At 44.7% G+C, this 16,058-nt stretch overlaps 1 protein-coding gene across 16 annotated transcripts in view; it reads right to left on the reverse strand.

The window, feature by feature from the left end:
• Positions 1 to 254: 254 nt before the first annotated feature.
• The window catches only part of LOC132392708 (DNA-binding protein SATB2-like), a 229,258-nt gene continuing 213,454 nt past the window's right edge, over positions 255 to 16,058 (reverse strand). For 15 of the 16 annotated variants that reach the window (XM_059966975.1, XM_059966970.1, XM_059966971.1 and 12 more), the window contains one exon: positions 255 to 5,508. In XM_059966975.1, coding sequence (XP_059822958.1) covers positions 5,047 to 5,508 — 462 coding nt within the window. In that variant the 3' untranslated portion in view covers positions 255 to 5,046. The remainder of the gene's footprint in view (positions 5,509 to 16,058) is intronic. The other variant, XR_009511631.1, reaches the window with a different exon arrangement.

Genomic DNA, 16,058 nt, shown 5'->3' on the forward strand with positions numbered 1-16,058 from the left:
TTGCTTGAATGTAAAAGCTAGTGATACAATAATGTCTTTTATTACATATATCATCTGTGGACATATGGACTCCAAAAGTTTCCTGACATGGGGTAATTTGTGGGTTTTTTTAATTATTAGCAGAAAATATTTACTAAGGAACTTGAAGGGGAGAACTAGCATACATTTAATGGGGGGGATTATTTTGTTAAATGCTGCTTATAGGGAATATAGTATAAAGAGACAAGTATTGAGCATTACTTGACAAATTTAGATGTATTTATTGGATGCCATTTATTTCAACAACAAAGGATCTAATGGGTTAACAATGCACATAACTTAAAAATAATTATCACTTTGTGATAATGCAGATAAGAAGTTGATTCACATGAAAAAGAACATTTACAATATGTTAATTTTATATTCACATTGTCAATAATGCAAAAACACAATTATTCTTCATTTCACCAAAGGCAGAAATTTGTGCTTTCTGACGAGGCACTATGAAAGAAAGTTTGTTTTCAAATAGATAATATATGACAGGTGATGAATAAATAGACATACGTATATGCATTGTACTTTTAAAATCTGGCAAGACTATAGGCTAAAATGCCCACAGATTCACTTAAAATCACTGCACTTCTTGCAGTACAACAAAACTGAATAGGCAAGACTTAGCATCGACAATTTCCAGTACATATTTTGGTTAAAATATTACAAAACAAAGTGTCCTTATTAATGGAACAGTTTGTACAAAGTTAGCAGATGTAATTGGGTTTGGGAACTCTCATGTCACAATAAACTACACATAAAAAGAGAAATGCTAATTATTAGTCTATTTACCACAGCGGCAGTTCTTCTGTGATCATGTCTGTTAAAGATAAAGATCTGTATGAGAGCAGCTTCTTCTACTGTGCTAGCCTATATCCATTAACATCTGTTCATCCCTGAATAAATTCACTGCTGCTTAAGATCAAGTCTCCTGTTGGCAATCCTGAGATAAATTAGCTTGGGTTCCACTCCATGTCAAAGTAGGTGATCGTTTTGTCTTCCCATTTGAAATTTATTATTTCTAGCAGTTCATTTAATAAAAGTCACATCATATCTGAAGTTCTGTTGAAATTAAATATACCTTAAGATAAAAAACAGGAACGTTGTTAACACTTCCAACATGTTGAAAACATTGGGGAGAAATGTAGATCTGGTAGCATAGCTAAAGACAGAGGCAGAGGATCAAAGACCTGAATTCTGATTCAAGGCCATTAATCTGTTTCTCCCTCAAAGTGGCTGCCTGGCTTGCTGGCTATCTCCAGGGTTTTCTGTTTCGATTTTAGATTTCCAGCACCTTCAGGTTTTGGTTTTGCTTTATAGCAGGAGAGACTGCTGTTGCTTTCTTTAGAGGTGTTGCATGGTATCAGCGGTTACCAGCATTCAAGGGCATGGCATTCACTACATCTCTTTCCTGCTGGCAGTAGGCAGTGGATTGGGTTAGGGAATGTTAATAAGGAAAGATGAATGCATAAATGTTCCTCTTTGCACATATTTTAATTTTTTTTTGTTTAATAAACTGTCAATTTAAACAAAAGTACTGCAGACTGTGACCTCATTAAGCTTTTTGTTTGGATGGTCTGGTATGGCGTACATTCATATATACGGCACCCAGTGCTCACACTCAAGTTTGTCACACAAGTCAATGACAGAGGTTATATGAGAGGGCAGTAGGTGGTTCCTGCTGCAGGCTCGTGGCAAAATCAGTTTTGCTTCCATCCAGAGCTGACAGTCCAGCTCACACCTACATCTAGCCTCAAACAACTGAGCTGATATTCAGCAGCAGGAAGGTTGCTCATCAGTTCTATCTAAGTCATCTTGAAATCCTTGCAAATGTATTGCTGGCTGATCTTTCCCCCGATTATTTTACAAGTGTTTGGTCCTCTTAAGAGTTCTCGAAAGTAATTGAAGTCCACAGGGAGCAGTTTGGCAGGCTCTGGCGGGCTGGCTTTAGGCCACAACATAAATCAGTAGCTCCCAGGGCCAAAACATTGCCTTCTTCATGATGATTCATGATGGGGAGAATGTACACAGAGCATACAGTGCAGAGTTAGCAAGCTGCTAAAGAAGGGAGACAGAATGGGTGCTGAAGAGGAGACCATACCTCCCCATTGTACTCTCGGACTAAATCTGCTACGTGGACCATGCAGAAAATTCTCATTCTCATTGGAACCTGCCACTTGTTCAGGCCATAACCCCAATTTGCAGTGCATGTCTGCGGGTACTTCCCCAGAAGCCACTGAGGTCAACAGGACCGCTAACAGACTTGCGTTGCATCCCTTTCAGGCCAGAGTTGGAGACATTCGCAACACCTCTCAGTCTGATGTCAACTGCTGTGGAAGGACTCTGTTGCTGCTCTCATTGCATAGCGAGAGAGCAAGGGAGAGGTGGTGAAGGTTGGTGGGAGGAAGGTGTCAGGACTTTTCCTATCCAGGAATCACAAAGCAGAGAACATGGCCTTGAGGTACACTTACATAGATGTACTGTACACCTGTCTGCTCTGAAGTGCACCACATCCAGGAGGGATAACCTTTCCCCAGTGTTCGGTAGCAGGCAATGCAGCTAATGTTTGGTATCCTCTTGGGCCTGCCTGACCCAAGCCAAACCCAGGGCTTTCTGCTAAAGGCTTTGAAGCCCGGCCCACATGCATGTGGGCAGCGAGTACACAAGTGAGCTACACTGCCACAGGAATGTTGCTAAAAGCTGACCCTTTCCACACAGTGGCACCCCTTGCATCGCCTGCAGAGCCCTGTGACACTCGCAGCCAAGTGTCTCAGTCCGTGCAGGCTGTGCAGTCTTGTTGTGCTGCAGCCGCAGGCTTCGCCAGCAGCAACGTAGCAATTGGGAGAAGGAGCGGGAGGAACCAATGCAGACGGGGACAACTCGATTGAACCGCGTCTCCGGATAATGCAATGACTAGTTGCCATTCATCAACCGTCCCACATCTTTCCTTCTGTAACTGGCCGCATTTCGATACAATGCACAAATAAACACACTAAACCTACCAAATAGATTTATACATGCAGGGAAGCTATATAGCACCTCCTGAGCACATGCTTTGCATCTCATGCTTTTGCCCGACAGGGTGCTACCATGCACTGCTCCCCTCGCGAGCGTAGCAGGGATGGCGAAGAGCGGCTTGACCCCGACCACTTCACGGTGTCAGCAACGTGGCTGCAGATTGCACCTTCAGGTCACGTGCAGGCCGGCAGCTGGGCTTCCCTTTGCTCTGCCCCGGTTGCAGGACACACCCTGTGTAACAGAACCAAGGCAGATCCTACCTCAAAGTTAACCTCCAGGTTAACCCCACTGTGCTGGTGGCTGTGGATACGACAGTAAGTGATGTTCTCCCTTTGCTATCACTCTCTTCCTTGTCTTATACCAACGACTGGCAGTTCTCGGCTATGTAAAGTGAGGGGGACATGGTTATGTCATGGTGCTTGTCTATCCGAAGAGATTGTGGAGTGGGACACCTGAAGGAGAATACTGGTGACATCAGACCTGTGGTAACAGCTGTTCTAAATGCAGTTTCTTCCACACTGTGCACACTGTGTTATGTGTTTTGGATGGTGTTCCCTACACAGAGAGTGGCTGATGGAGCATCCAAGTTGGGCACTGTGGTGTGAGGCACACAGTGGGAGGATGACAGGAACCTTTAAATGTGGTGTTGCTGATTGACGTCAGGTAAGTGGACGGTGTGATGAATTGAGCAATATCTGCCCCCAATGGTACTGCCGACAGGAAAAAAAATGTGAAGAAGCGTTTTCTGCCTTTGACCACACTGGGAAGTGGTAAAAAAAAGGGTGTGCATGTATGAGAGAAACAGAGAGACGGACAGACAGACTGACCTGACAGAGACAAGGACAAAGCAGGGGAAGACAAATCTCTCGACTGAATGAATTCAGAATTTGAATCTTGGAATCACTTAATCAATTCTGCACCAATCCAAAAGCATTGCTTTAAGGTAACAGAGGGCAATTATGATGAACATGTTGGCTATGAAATGAACTAAACATTCTTAATGTCCTACTGTTTTTTTAACTTTGGAAATAGTTCATTCACAACCATGCACCAAGCATATAGACTACAATATGGAGGTTTTACATATTAGTCTATATGCATTAAAACATCTCTCCAAAACCAGCAAGTCTCAAACTAATTATTGTGCAATTGATTATTATTATCTAATCAATGCCCTATTTATTAATGTTTTTCTTTTTCCTGATTAACTCATGTGGTTACTTCAATCCTATTTGCACATATCTCCATTCTGATTCGAACTGCAGTGTCCCTGGGCATTACTGAAATCCACACATCCCTCTTTTGACAAAATATAATACTTGGTGCAAATGATACAGCTACCAGATTCACACAGCACCGAACAACAAATCTGTAAAATTAACCATGTTCCAAAGATATATTTTGTGTTTGCTGATTTTGTTTTCTCTTTTGGCAGTGGTGTTTTCCTCTTCTTGAGAAAAGTTCAAACCCCAAATATTTTATGGTCATGTGACAGGCAGCCAAGTTAAAAAAAAATCAGAACAAACTGAGAAAATAAATAGGAATTACAAAAGCTTAAAGTCACCACACCCCCTTTGCAGACAGCTTTGCTTGAGCCAAAACAATTCATCATAAAGTGATTCTGAGGACAAATCTAGGTAAATCTTCATTTTACATTTCAATGAAAATCAGAGAACTTTTGTATGGAGAGATTTGTCCTAGGCAAGTTCTGAGAAAGTGTTCTTTTCCAATTTGACCCCAGTGTTCCTTTATTTAAGTCTTAGTGCAGGATTAAGTTAGTGAACAAACTTTGGAGTTAGTTTAATCTTTCCCAGTCTGTAAGACTCAAAACGTCTGTGGAAAAAAAATTATTTCTGAAATTCCTCACCAAGGCAACATTAGATTACACCTGCATATTGAATACTGTCGTACATCAAATGCACTTAATGCATAACGCAAAGCTGCACATTGAATTGTCAACAAGCTTTTATGTAGGTATGCATTTGTGGGTGTTTCACATTATTTCTGGTCGAGCTCTGGAGGTTTGGCTTTGGTTTTGCTGAGGTTTTCCTCTCCCGCCTCCATGGAGTACATCTCAGAACCTTCCTCACTGTCGTTCTCCTCAGGCTCTGTGAGCAACTCTTCATCCTTATATTCCGCAACATCTATTGTGGTTCCCAAGTGCTCTTTTAATTTACCATGATGCTTAACATGGTATCGCTGGTTCTGAAAAAATTTGATAATGGTGTGCTTGGGCAAATCCAGCTGGGCAGAAAGGGTCTGGATAGCCTCTTGGTCAGGGTACAGGCCCACGTCATGGATGAAGCTCTGAAGGATGCCCAATGCCTCCACGGAGATCTTAGTACGTGACCTGGGTTTTTTGGCACAGTTATCCTCAGCAGCAGCTTGTGGCTGAGTGCCTTTCTCCTCTCGAGGGGGTGAACTCTCCTTCGCAGACTGGGATTGCTGTCTGTGCAGTGCCTAAATTATTGAAGAAACACAAAATTACTTTCTGACCCAGTTCGTGTTGTTTATTCTTTATCATAAGCACTTCATCAGGGCAAAGAGATTTTTGCTTCTCTGCCTTTGATTTGGACTTTCTTCATTTTAATTGTAATGCAGTTGGCTAGGAGTCATTTACACAAATGGTCCTGTAATCATTCAGTACTTCAATACAGTAATACTATTACGTGAACTAGATCAGCTGGTAAAAAAGGTGGTCAAGTATTACGGACTGGTCCACCTTTGGATTCGATATTTAATCCCGTTTGCACAGACTGATGGCATGGCAGTGAAACTTATCCTTGGGTCTTAGCTAAATTTAATTTCCTTTCAGAAGCTGCAATTATCCCAGTGGAGCTCCCTAACCTAATCCCCTCCCCCATCTCCACGCTGCTTTAAGAACAGCTCCATATGCCTTGGCCCACAGAACGGAATGTTCCCATCACAAGTTTAGGATTGTTTGATTGTAATTTTGTGACTGATTTTTTTTTTGTGTGTGCTGTGGCTTCTCCCTTCCCGGACCTGTGACTCCTCACCTGTTCTCACGCTGAAGTACAAATGATACATCCCCTGTCCAACTAGAGTTTTGATTTTACATTTCATTTCAATGATCGGTGAATGAGCTCCACTGCTGTGAGTGATACCTAAAGATGGCAAGAGCTATGATTATCTGAATCAGTAATATATAATTAGAAGGAAGCCCTTTGCTTTTCTTGCCTTCAGTATATATTCACTCAGATTTTACACGTTCCTCCTTAGCTGTGTCTTTCATATTGTTCCCAGAATCTGACCTGAAATCTCCAGCAGTTTACAAAATGTAGCATAGCTTTGGGACTTGATTCCTAGGAATACAGGCTGCAGAGCCAAGCAAGAGAACTTGCCCTCGGACTGCAGGAAGTAGGTGTTAATCACATGCTGGGGGAGCTCAGCAGGAAAAGAGTACAGTCAACATTTCAGGCCGAGGTCCTTTGACTGTACTCTTCTCCATAGATGCTGCCTGGCCTGCTGAGATTCCCTAGAATTTTATGTGTGTTGATTGGATTTCCAGCAACTGCAGATTGTCTCTTGGAAGCTGGTGTTAATCAGTGTAGTGGGACTATATTTCTACCAATCAAAGCACTTGACCCATGGCCTGATGTGGGTCAAAGTCATCACACTGGATACTCCCAGATACGGTCCTGACAGTGAGATACAGTGGACAACTTAGTGGTAACAGATTAGCCCAACCTTATTGTCACCAAGTATGCCAGGGTGTTCATTTCCAGACAGAGTAATAGATCACCAACATGCACATCTTCAGTGCTTTATAAAAACTCAGGGCTCAGAAAAACTCAGAAAATATTAGGACAGGCAACTGTAAGTTTGGTCAAACCATGAGAGAAGTGAAATTTGAAAAGGTGGAATGGCTTAAGCCAAAGTGAGTGCAGAGAGAGTGGAATGGATAACATATGACTAGTGAGTGTTTGATGGTTAGTGTTAACTTATTTGAGTCTGTTTTGTTCTTCATGATTCCAGGACTCTTGGAAACACCAAAACCCTGGAGGGTGGTTAGGATGGCGAAGATGACAGACAGAATAGAACACAAACATAGGTCAGTTTTAGGTTCATGGCATGAGGATAATTCCAGTACTTTGTACAGTCTCTCTTCTGAGACCAGATATCTCAGTGTGGAAATCAGTTTTAAATGAGTCAATGACAAACTGCCTCCCCACCAACAGTGTTCCACCATGTCACAACTGAGGACGTGGAAGAAAAATCTTTCTATCAGAATTACTTTCAAATTTTGTTGAGTTTTCCTCAACAAACTCTGCTTTTGTAAAGCAACCAATTTAATCCTGCCTTTGCTAATTGTACAGCTGTATGAATTTTGTTCATAGTTCAGAAGTGACATTGTCTCTATGCACCCAAGGGCCAAGAGAAAGGGCAGAGGGTTTGGAAATTGACAAATAATTCTTCTCATGGAGGGCTAGAAAGGTTGGAAAATCATCATCCTGGTTTGTCTCTCACAGTGTTGAGATGGACCTAGGACTTGGCAAATTATCCGATCACTAACTAAAACTGCATTAGATAGATAATATCTGAGGAGAGTGGGATAAATAGCTGATGCAAAGCGCTTTGAAATAACTGATACCAGATTATAGAGACAACTTCCAGGCTGGGAATGGGCTCTGTTTGTACAAAAGTCCATAAGCCAATTTTGTCCATAATTTGGAAAATACACAAAAAGCACTAGAAATGGTAAATATACCTAGAAGTAATGTAATGAATGGCATCAAAAACACATAAGATTGATAAAAAGGAACAATTACCACAAGCAGAGAGAGAGAGGGACGTCAACTGTTTATTCCGTCCCTAGATGCTGCCTGATTTGCTGTGTTCCTCCAGCACTCCATGTGTGTTGCTCAAGATTTACAGCCTCTGCAGAACTTCACATGTTTAGAGCTCGTCTGTTGCTTGTAGGAACAAACATATGTATGGATATATGTTGGACTTTTAAATTTAATAATCTGAAGGGAGCTTGATCATACATAGGGTTCTATGTACATTAGATGGGCATTTTAACCACAGGCGGCCTTTACAGTAATTTCTGCACAACTACAACATCATTGCATTTACATACCATCTGAACGAAACATCCCAGAGGCTTCACACAGGGGTGCTATTGCATAAAATTGCCACTGAAGCATAACAGATGACATTAAGATTGGTGACTGAAGTTTGGTATACGATGTCAAAGTGCTTTGCTGTCTCTGAGAGATTTCTGGGGGGCAGCGAACACTGGCATCAAAGCAAGAAGGCTGTGGAGGGTGCTGGAAGCCGATGTTTGACTCCATTTGCTGATTTAAACTTCATTATCGTGTGGGGAAAGGGGTACTTGGGGGCCGATGTTCTTGTTGCATTTCATGCGGGGGGGGGGTGATAATCATTATGCCATTTCACCATGGGAAACATCCTTTCCACATCTACCTTGTCCAGGCCTTTCAACATTCGAAAGATTTCAATGAGATCCTCCTTCATTCTTCTGAATTCCAGCTAGCATAGACCCAGCGCCTTCAAACGTTTCTCATATGGTAACCCTTTCATTCCTGAAATCATCCTTGTGAACCTCCTCTGGACCCTCTCCAATTCCAGCACATCTTTTCGAAGATGAGGGGCCCAAAACTGTTCACAATACTCAAGGTGAGGTCTCAGCAGTGCCTTATAAAGCCTCAGTATTAAATCCTTGCTCTTGTATTCCAGACCTATTGAAATGAATGCTAACATGGCATTTGCCCTCCTCACCACCAACTCAGCCTGCAAGTTAACCTTCAGGGTGTTCTGCAAAAGGGCTCCCAAATCCCTTTGTATCTCAGATTGTTGGATGTTCTCCCCATTTAGAAAATAGTCTGCACATGTACTTCTACTACCAACTATATGACCATGCATTTTCCAACATTGTATTTCATTTGCTACTTTCTTGCCCATCCTTTTGCATTTTATCTGTTTCCTCAACACTACCTGCCCCTCCACCAATCTTCGTATCATCTGCAAACTTGGTAACAAAGCCATCTATTCCATTACCAAAATCATTTATATACAGCATAAAAAATAGTGGTCCCAACACCGACACTGCGGAACACCACTAGTCACTGGCCGCAACCAGAAAAGAATCTTTTTATTCCCACTCGCTGCCTCCTACCAATCAGCCAATTCTCTAACCATGTGAGTAACTTTCCCATAATACCATGGTAAAGGTAAGCAGCCTCATGGGTGGCACCTTGCCAAAGACCTCCAGAAAGTCCAAATATACAACATCTACTGCATTTATCCATCCTAGTAATCTCCTGAAAGAATTACAACAGGTTCATCAGGCAGGAATTTCCCTGAAGGAAACCATGCTGACTTTGTACTATCTTGTCCTGTGTCACCATGTATTCCATCACCTCATCCTTAACAATTGACTCCAACATCTTCCCAACCACTGAGGTCAGGCTAACTGGTCTAAAATTTCCTTTCTGCTGCCTTCCTCCTTTCTTAAAGAGTGCAGTGACATTTGCAATTTTCCAGTCCTCTGGCACCATGCCAGAGTCCAGTGATCTTTGAAAGATCATTTCCAATGCCACCACAATCTCTAATGCTATCTGTTTCAGAACCCTAGGGTGCAGTTCCTCTGGTCTGGGTGACTTATGTACCTTTAGGTCTTTCAACTTTTTGAGCACCTTCTCTCTTGTAACAGTAATTGCACCCACTTCTCTTCCTTCACACACCACAACATCAGCCATGCTGCTAGTGTCATCCACAGTGAAGACTGACACAAAATACTCAGTTCATCAGCCATTTCCTTGTCCCCTATTATTATTTCTCTTGCCTCACTTTCTAGTGGTCATATATCCATTCGCATTTCTCTTTTATTTTTAACATACTTGAAGAAACTTTTTACTATTCACTCTGATATTGTTTGCTAGCTTGCTTTCATATTTCATCTTTTCCCTTCTAGTGATTCTTCTAACTGTTCTCTGCAGGCTTTTAAAAACTTCACAATCTTCTATCTTTGCTATATTTGCTTTGTTGTATTCCCTTTCTTTTGCTTTTACAATAGCTTTGACTTCCCTTGACAGCCACGGTTGTACTATCTTACAATTTGAGTATTTCTTCATTTTTGGAATACACATGTCCTGAACCTTCCTCATTTTTCCCAGAAACGCACATCATTGCTGCCCTGATGACATCCCGGCCAGCGGCTCCTTCCAATTTACTTTGACCAACTCCTCTCTCATACTACTGTAATTTCCTTTACTCCACTGAAATACTGCTACATCAGACTTTATGTTCTCCCTATCAAATTTCAAGCTGAACCCAATCATATTGTCATCACTGGTTCCCAAGGGTTCTTTTACCTTCAGCTCCTAATCGCCTCCGGTTCATTACATAACACCCAATTCAATATAGCTGATCCCCTAATAGGCTCAACGACAAACTGCTCTAAAAGGCTATCTCTTGGCATTCTACAAACTCACTCTCTTGAGATCCATTACCAACGTGATTTTCCCAATCGACCTGTATGTTAAAATCTCCCATGACTACCATAACATTGGCCTTTTGACTCGCCTTTTCTATTTTCAGTTGTAACCTGTGGTCTACCTCCCAGCCACTGTCGGGAGGCCTGTATATAACTGCCAACAATGCCCTTTTACCCTTGCAGTTTTTTAACTGAACCCACAAGGATTCAACATCTTCCGATCCTATGTCACATCTTTCTACTGATTTGATGCCATTCTTTACCAGCAGAGCCACACCACCTCCTCTGCCTACCTTCATATCTCTCCGATATAATGTGTAACCTTGGACATTCAGCTGCCAACTACAACCATCCTTCAGCCACGATTCAGTGATGGCTACAACGTCATACCTGGCAGTCTGCAATAGTGCAACAAGATCATCCACCTTACTTCTTATAACTCCGGGCATTTAGATACAACACCTTGAATACTGAATTTGCTATCCTTTCTGATTCTGCATCCCTAATGATACGCTACTCAGCTTGTAGGCTGCAACTAAGTCCCATCACCTGCTTGCCCTTCCTGACAATCTGACTGCACGCTATCTTTACTTGTTAATCATCCATCGTGTCCTGAGTCTCTTCACTCTGGTTCCAACCCCCGCTGCCAAGTTAGTTTAAACCCTCCCAACAGCTCTCCCCAACATGAATACCCATTCCACTCAGTGCTTGTCCAACAGTCCATCGCAGTTTTGGTCTGACAACAATCACCATAAGTAGCCATTAAAGGAACAGCCAGATTCCACATAGAGGTCAGTTATTACAAAAACATCCTAAACTTGGTACTCAACTCTGGAACTGACTTCATGCTCGTTGTGAAAGACTTGTTAATAAAAGTTGTTTAACTGCATGGTAAGTATTGCTGGGCTTCCCTGCAGGTTCATCATATTTAAATGAACATTGCCAGTTCTTGGTATTTCTTACTGCTGTGTGGCGAGATGTTATGGTTGTCACAAGTAACTCAGCAGCTGGTCTCTGAAGCCACCCCTTGAAGAGGGAAGAAAAAGTATAAACAACACGTTTCTGGGGAATGTTGATACTGAATGAGTAAATCCTGCAATGACAGGAGTGGGAGGAGGTACGTCTGAGCAACTTGACTGGCTGGTTACGAACAGTCCCTCATGTTTATTGTACATAAGTGGTATGAAATACCCCCACTCCTTGCCCCGGAGGCACAACCAGGCAGTACTGGCAGGAAGTGTTCAGGTCAATGCAGTCATCAAATCCCCATCCTTTGGGAAAGTTTGCAGGATATCTGTGCTCATTCTGCTTGCTCTTGTAGATCAAATTAAAGGTGTGCGATGTCTTCTCTCTGTGATTACAGCAGACAGCACCGATCTACGGGGTGTGGTAGGGATGGTGTGAGGGAGCTAAGGGCAACAATGAATGATCAGCTGCAACAAGGACCCAACTTCACTGCAGCATCATCAAACAAAAAACTGATAATGGGGCAAGTCAGAAATTTTATTTTCATTCACTTCCAGGATCTGGACATCGCAGACAAGACAAATTTATCGTCCTAGAGGAATCAGTCAATATTTCGGGCCAGCAAACGTCATCAGTTCAGATGAAGGATCTTGGTCCGGAATGTCAACTGTTCACCCTTTTCCATAGATCGTGCCTGACCTGTTGAGTTCCTCCAGCATTTTGTGTGTGTTGCTTTGATTTCCAGCATCTGCAGATTTTCTCTTGTTTGAAATTTATTATCATTCCTTTATTGCCCCTGAGAAGAAGGTGGTGAAGCACCGCTTGAACCACTGGTGAATTTTCTCTTGTAGTGTGTCGGGGCGGTGGGGTGGGGGGTGGGGGGGGGGGGAGGGGAGGCTGGCCATTTTAGTGGCAAAGGCACAGGGAAGAGTTCCAGGATTTAGATTTAATACCAATGAAAGACGTGATGTTTTTCCAAATTAGGATGGTGTGTGATGTTGAGGAGCTGCTGTTCCCAAACCCTTGGTGACTGAGGTTAGAGGTTTGGGAGGTGCTGTCAGAACAGCCACGGTGCACCGTGTGCCAGCAGCGGTGGGAACTTATGTTTAAAGTGATAGATGGTTCCGGGGTGGAGGCTATTTTCCCCTCATTTCCTCTCGGGGTCCAACCAAAGGTGCACTTTTGAAAATGTGTTTTGTATGATTGTAAGACTATACTGTACTCCGCTACAGTAGGTCTACCACATCACTCGTGTGTTCATTGTTCGGAGCTGCTGCCCGGGGTGTCAAAGGAGCCAGCAGATGAGTCGGAAAAGGAGAAGCTGACGCTCTGCTGAGAGAAGGAGGAGCTGGTGGTCATCCAGGAGAAGGAGGAGCTGGTGGTCATCCAGGAGAAGGAGGAGCTGGTGGTCATCCAGGAGAAGGAGAAGCTGGGGGTCGGCCAGGAGAAGGACTAGCTGGTGGTCATCCAGGAGAAGGAGTAGCTGGTGGTCATCCAGGAGAAGGAGAAGCTGGTGGTCATCCAGGAGAAGGAGGAGCTGGGGGTCGGCCAGGAGAAGGAGAAGCTGGAGGTCGTCCAGGAGAAGGAGAAGCTGGTGGTCATCCAGGAGAAGGAGGAGCTGGGGGTCGGCCAGGAGAAGGAGGAGCTGGTGGTCATCCAGGAGAAGGAGGAGCTGGTGGTCATCCAGGAGAAGGAGAAGCTGGAGGTCGGCCAGGAGAAGGAGGAGCTGGTGGTCATCCAGGAGAAGGAGGAGCTGGTGGTCATCCAGGAGAAGGAGAAGCTGGGGGTCATCCAGGAGAAGGACTAGCTGGTGGTCATCCAGGAGAAGGAGTAGCTGGAGGTCGTCCAGGAGAAGGAGAAGCTGGTGGTCATCCAGGAGAAGGAGAAGCTGGTGGTCATCCAGGAGAAGGAGAAGCTGGTGGTCATCCAGGAGAAGGACTAGCTGGTGGTCATCCAGGAGAAGGAGGAGCTGGTGGTCATCCAGGAGAAGGACTAGCTGGTGGTCATCCAGGAGAAGGACTAGCTGGTGGTCATCCAGGAGAAGGACTAGCTGGTGGTCATCCAGGAGAAGGAGAAGCTGGGGGTCGGCCAGGAGAAGGACTAGCTGGTGGTCATCCAGGAGAAGGACTAGCTGGTGGTCATCCAGGAGAAGGACTAGCTGGTGGTCATCCAGGAGAAGGAGGAGCTGGAGGTCGGCCAGGAGAAAGACTAGCTGGGGGTCGGCCAGGAGAAGGAGGAGCTGGGGGTTGGCCAGGAGAAGGACTAGCTGGGGGTCGGCCAGGAGAAAGACTAGCTGGGGGTCGGCCAGGAGAAGGAGAAGCTGGGGGTCGGCCAGGAGAAGGAGGAGCTGGGGGTCGGCCAGGAGAAGGAGAAGCTGGAGGTCGGCCAGGAGAAGGAGGAGCTGGGGGTCGGCCAGGAGAAGGAGGAGCTGGGGGTCGGCCAGGAGAAGGAGAAGCTGGGGGTCGGCCAGGAGAAGGAGGAGCTGGGGGTCAGCCAGGAGAAGGAGAAGCTGGGGGTCGGCCAGGAGAAGGAGAAGCTGGAGGTCGGCCAGGAGAAAGACTAGCTGGGGGTCGGCCAGGAGAAGGAGGAGCTGGGGGTCGGCTAGGAGAAGGAGAAGCTGGGGGTCGGCCAGGAGAAAGACTAGCTGGGGGTCGGCCAGGAGAAGGAGGAGCTGGGGGTCGGCCAGGAGAAGGAGGAGCTGGGGGTCGGCCAGGAGAAGGAGAAGACAGTAAGCGCGTTGGAGAAGGAGAGGCCAGCAGCCGGGTGGGAAAAGGAGAAGCCGGCAGTCAGGCTGGAGAAAGTTCAGAGGAGCAGACTGCACTGCTGCCTGCTACTCAAAGACATCGTTGTTGGTGCACCAAAGCAGTGTTCCGTGTAACCACGAGTGACTGTCTTGGACCTTTCTCATGCAATCACAAGACCCTGTTGAACACTGATAATGTGAGGTGCTGCAGGCCTGTTTCCTTGTTTGGTGGTGAGACAGGTGATGAGGCAGTAGCGTGGCCTCGGTTGTAGCGAGCTCTAGACCTCAAGTGGGCTTGCCTGATGCTGCAGTCCAGGTGAGACAATGCTGAAGGAGGTGTAGCATGAAGTCTGTGCTCATTTTGGAGCCGGCCTCTCCCATCGGTGCTTTTCTCCAGTGTTCAACTGGGAGAAGGACAGGCTGGATCGCCAGGAACTGTACCATCAAGTTGCATGTTACTCAGGCTCTTGTGTTCTCTTGTGTAACAATATGTGTTTCTCTCTCTCTTGCTATTTTGAACGTATATTATGCACTTGGGCCCCAGAGGAATGCTGTCTTTTTCGACTATATCCATGTATGGTCTGAATGATAATTAAATTTTGATTTGATTTGATTATGTCAATTTTTTGTGGGGCTGTTAGTGCTGCAATCATCCCGACAAGTAGAAAGTAATCCATTACAGTTCTGATTTGTAGGTGGTAAATGCTAGAATGGCTTAGGAGTGTCAGGAAGTGAGTCATTGGCTGCATTACCCTGCCTCTGAATTGTTCTTATAGCTACAGGATTTATGTGGTTGGTGTAGATAAATGACTGCCACCGCCACCCCCACCCCCCAAAAGACGCTGATGGCGAGGGGCTCTGTGATCAAAATGGCATTGAATGTAGAGGGTAGATTATTAGATGCTCTCTGTTAGCCATTGCCTAACAATTCTGTTACACTAATATTACTTTTCATTTATCAGGCCATTCCTGAATCTTCTCTAGGCCTTGCTATATGCATGTATGGGCTTCTTTGTGACAGAAAATTTGCAAATGGAAGTTGGGTGTCCATGGCTGTGCCTTGAACACCCCCCAGAGCAACCTCTGCTGTGATCTCCTGAGACAGAGATGGTCAATCTCCAATAACCAGAACCACTTCCTTTTGCCCAAGGTTTGACTCTAATGACTGCAGTGTGATGCCCATTGACTTCAAATAATGGCACTTTGATGCCACATTGGTCAAATGCTGCCTTGGTGTCAAGAACACCCATTCTAACCTCACCTTCAGAGTCCTTATGGTTGCAAATACTTCCACCAATTTTTTAAAACGCACACATTTTAAGGCCTTGCTATTGATCAGGATGGGAACGTGCTTGGAACCTCTTTCACCTGTTGGCTGTTTAGTTGCCCACCACCATTCAGGACTAGATGTGGCAGGTCTGAACTGATCCGCTAGTTGTGAGACCATTTATCTCCATATATTCATGCTGCTTTTGTTTTTTAGCATGCAATCTAACCTATACTGCAGCTTCACTAGGCTAGCACATCATCATTGGCATGTTCCTCATCCTGCTCTCAATATGACCGTCTACACTCTTCTCTAACCCAGGGGTGATCCCTGGCTTTATAGTCATGCTAGAGTGAGGGAAATGTCAGGCCAGGAGGTCACAAATGGTGATGGCAGTCATTCCTGATGGTCCACAGCACCTCATGGGTGCCCAGTTTTCAGCTGTTGGATCCATTTTGAGTTCTTCCTATTTAGCTTATTTGTAGTTTAACATTAAACAATGGATTGTATTCCCAGTGTGACGGCAGGATTCTGTCTCTGCAAGGACTAAGTGG

The sequence above is a fragment of the Hypanus sabinus genome, chromosome 4 (assembly GCF_030144855.1).
Source record: "Hypanus sabinus isolate sHypSab1 chromosome 4, sHypSab1.hap1, whole genome shotgun sequence".
In the NCBI taxonomy this organism is placed as follows: Eukaryota; Metazoa; Chordata; class Chondrichthyes; order Myliobatiformes; family Dasyatidae; genus Hypanus; species Hypanus sabinus.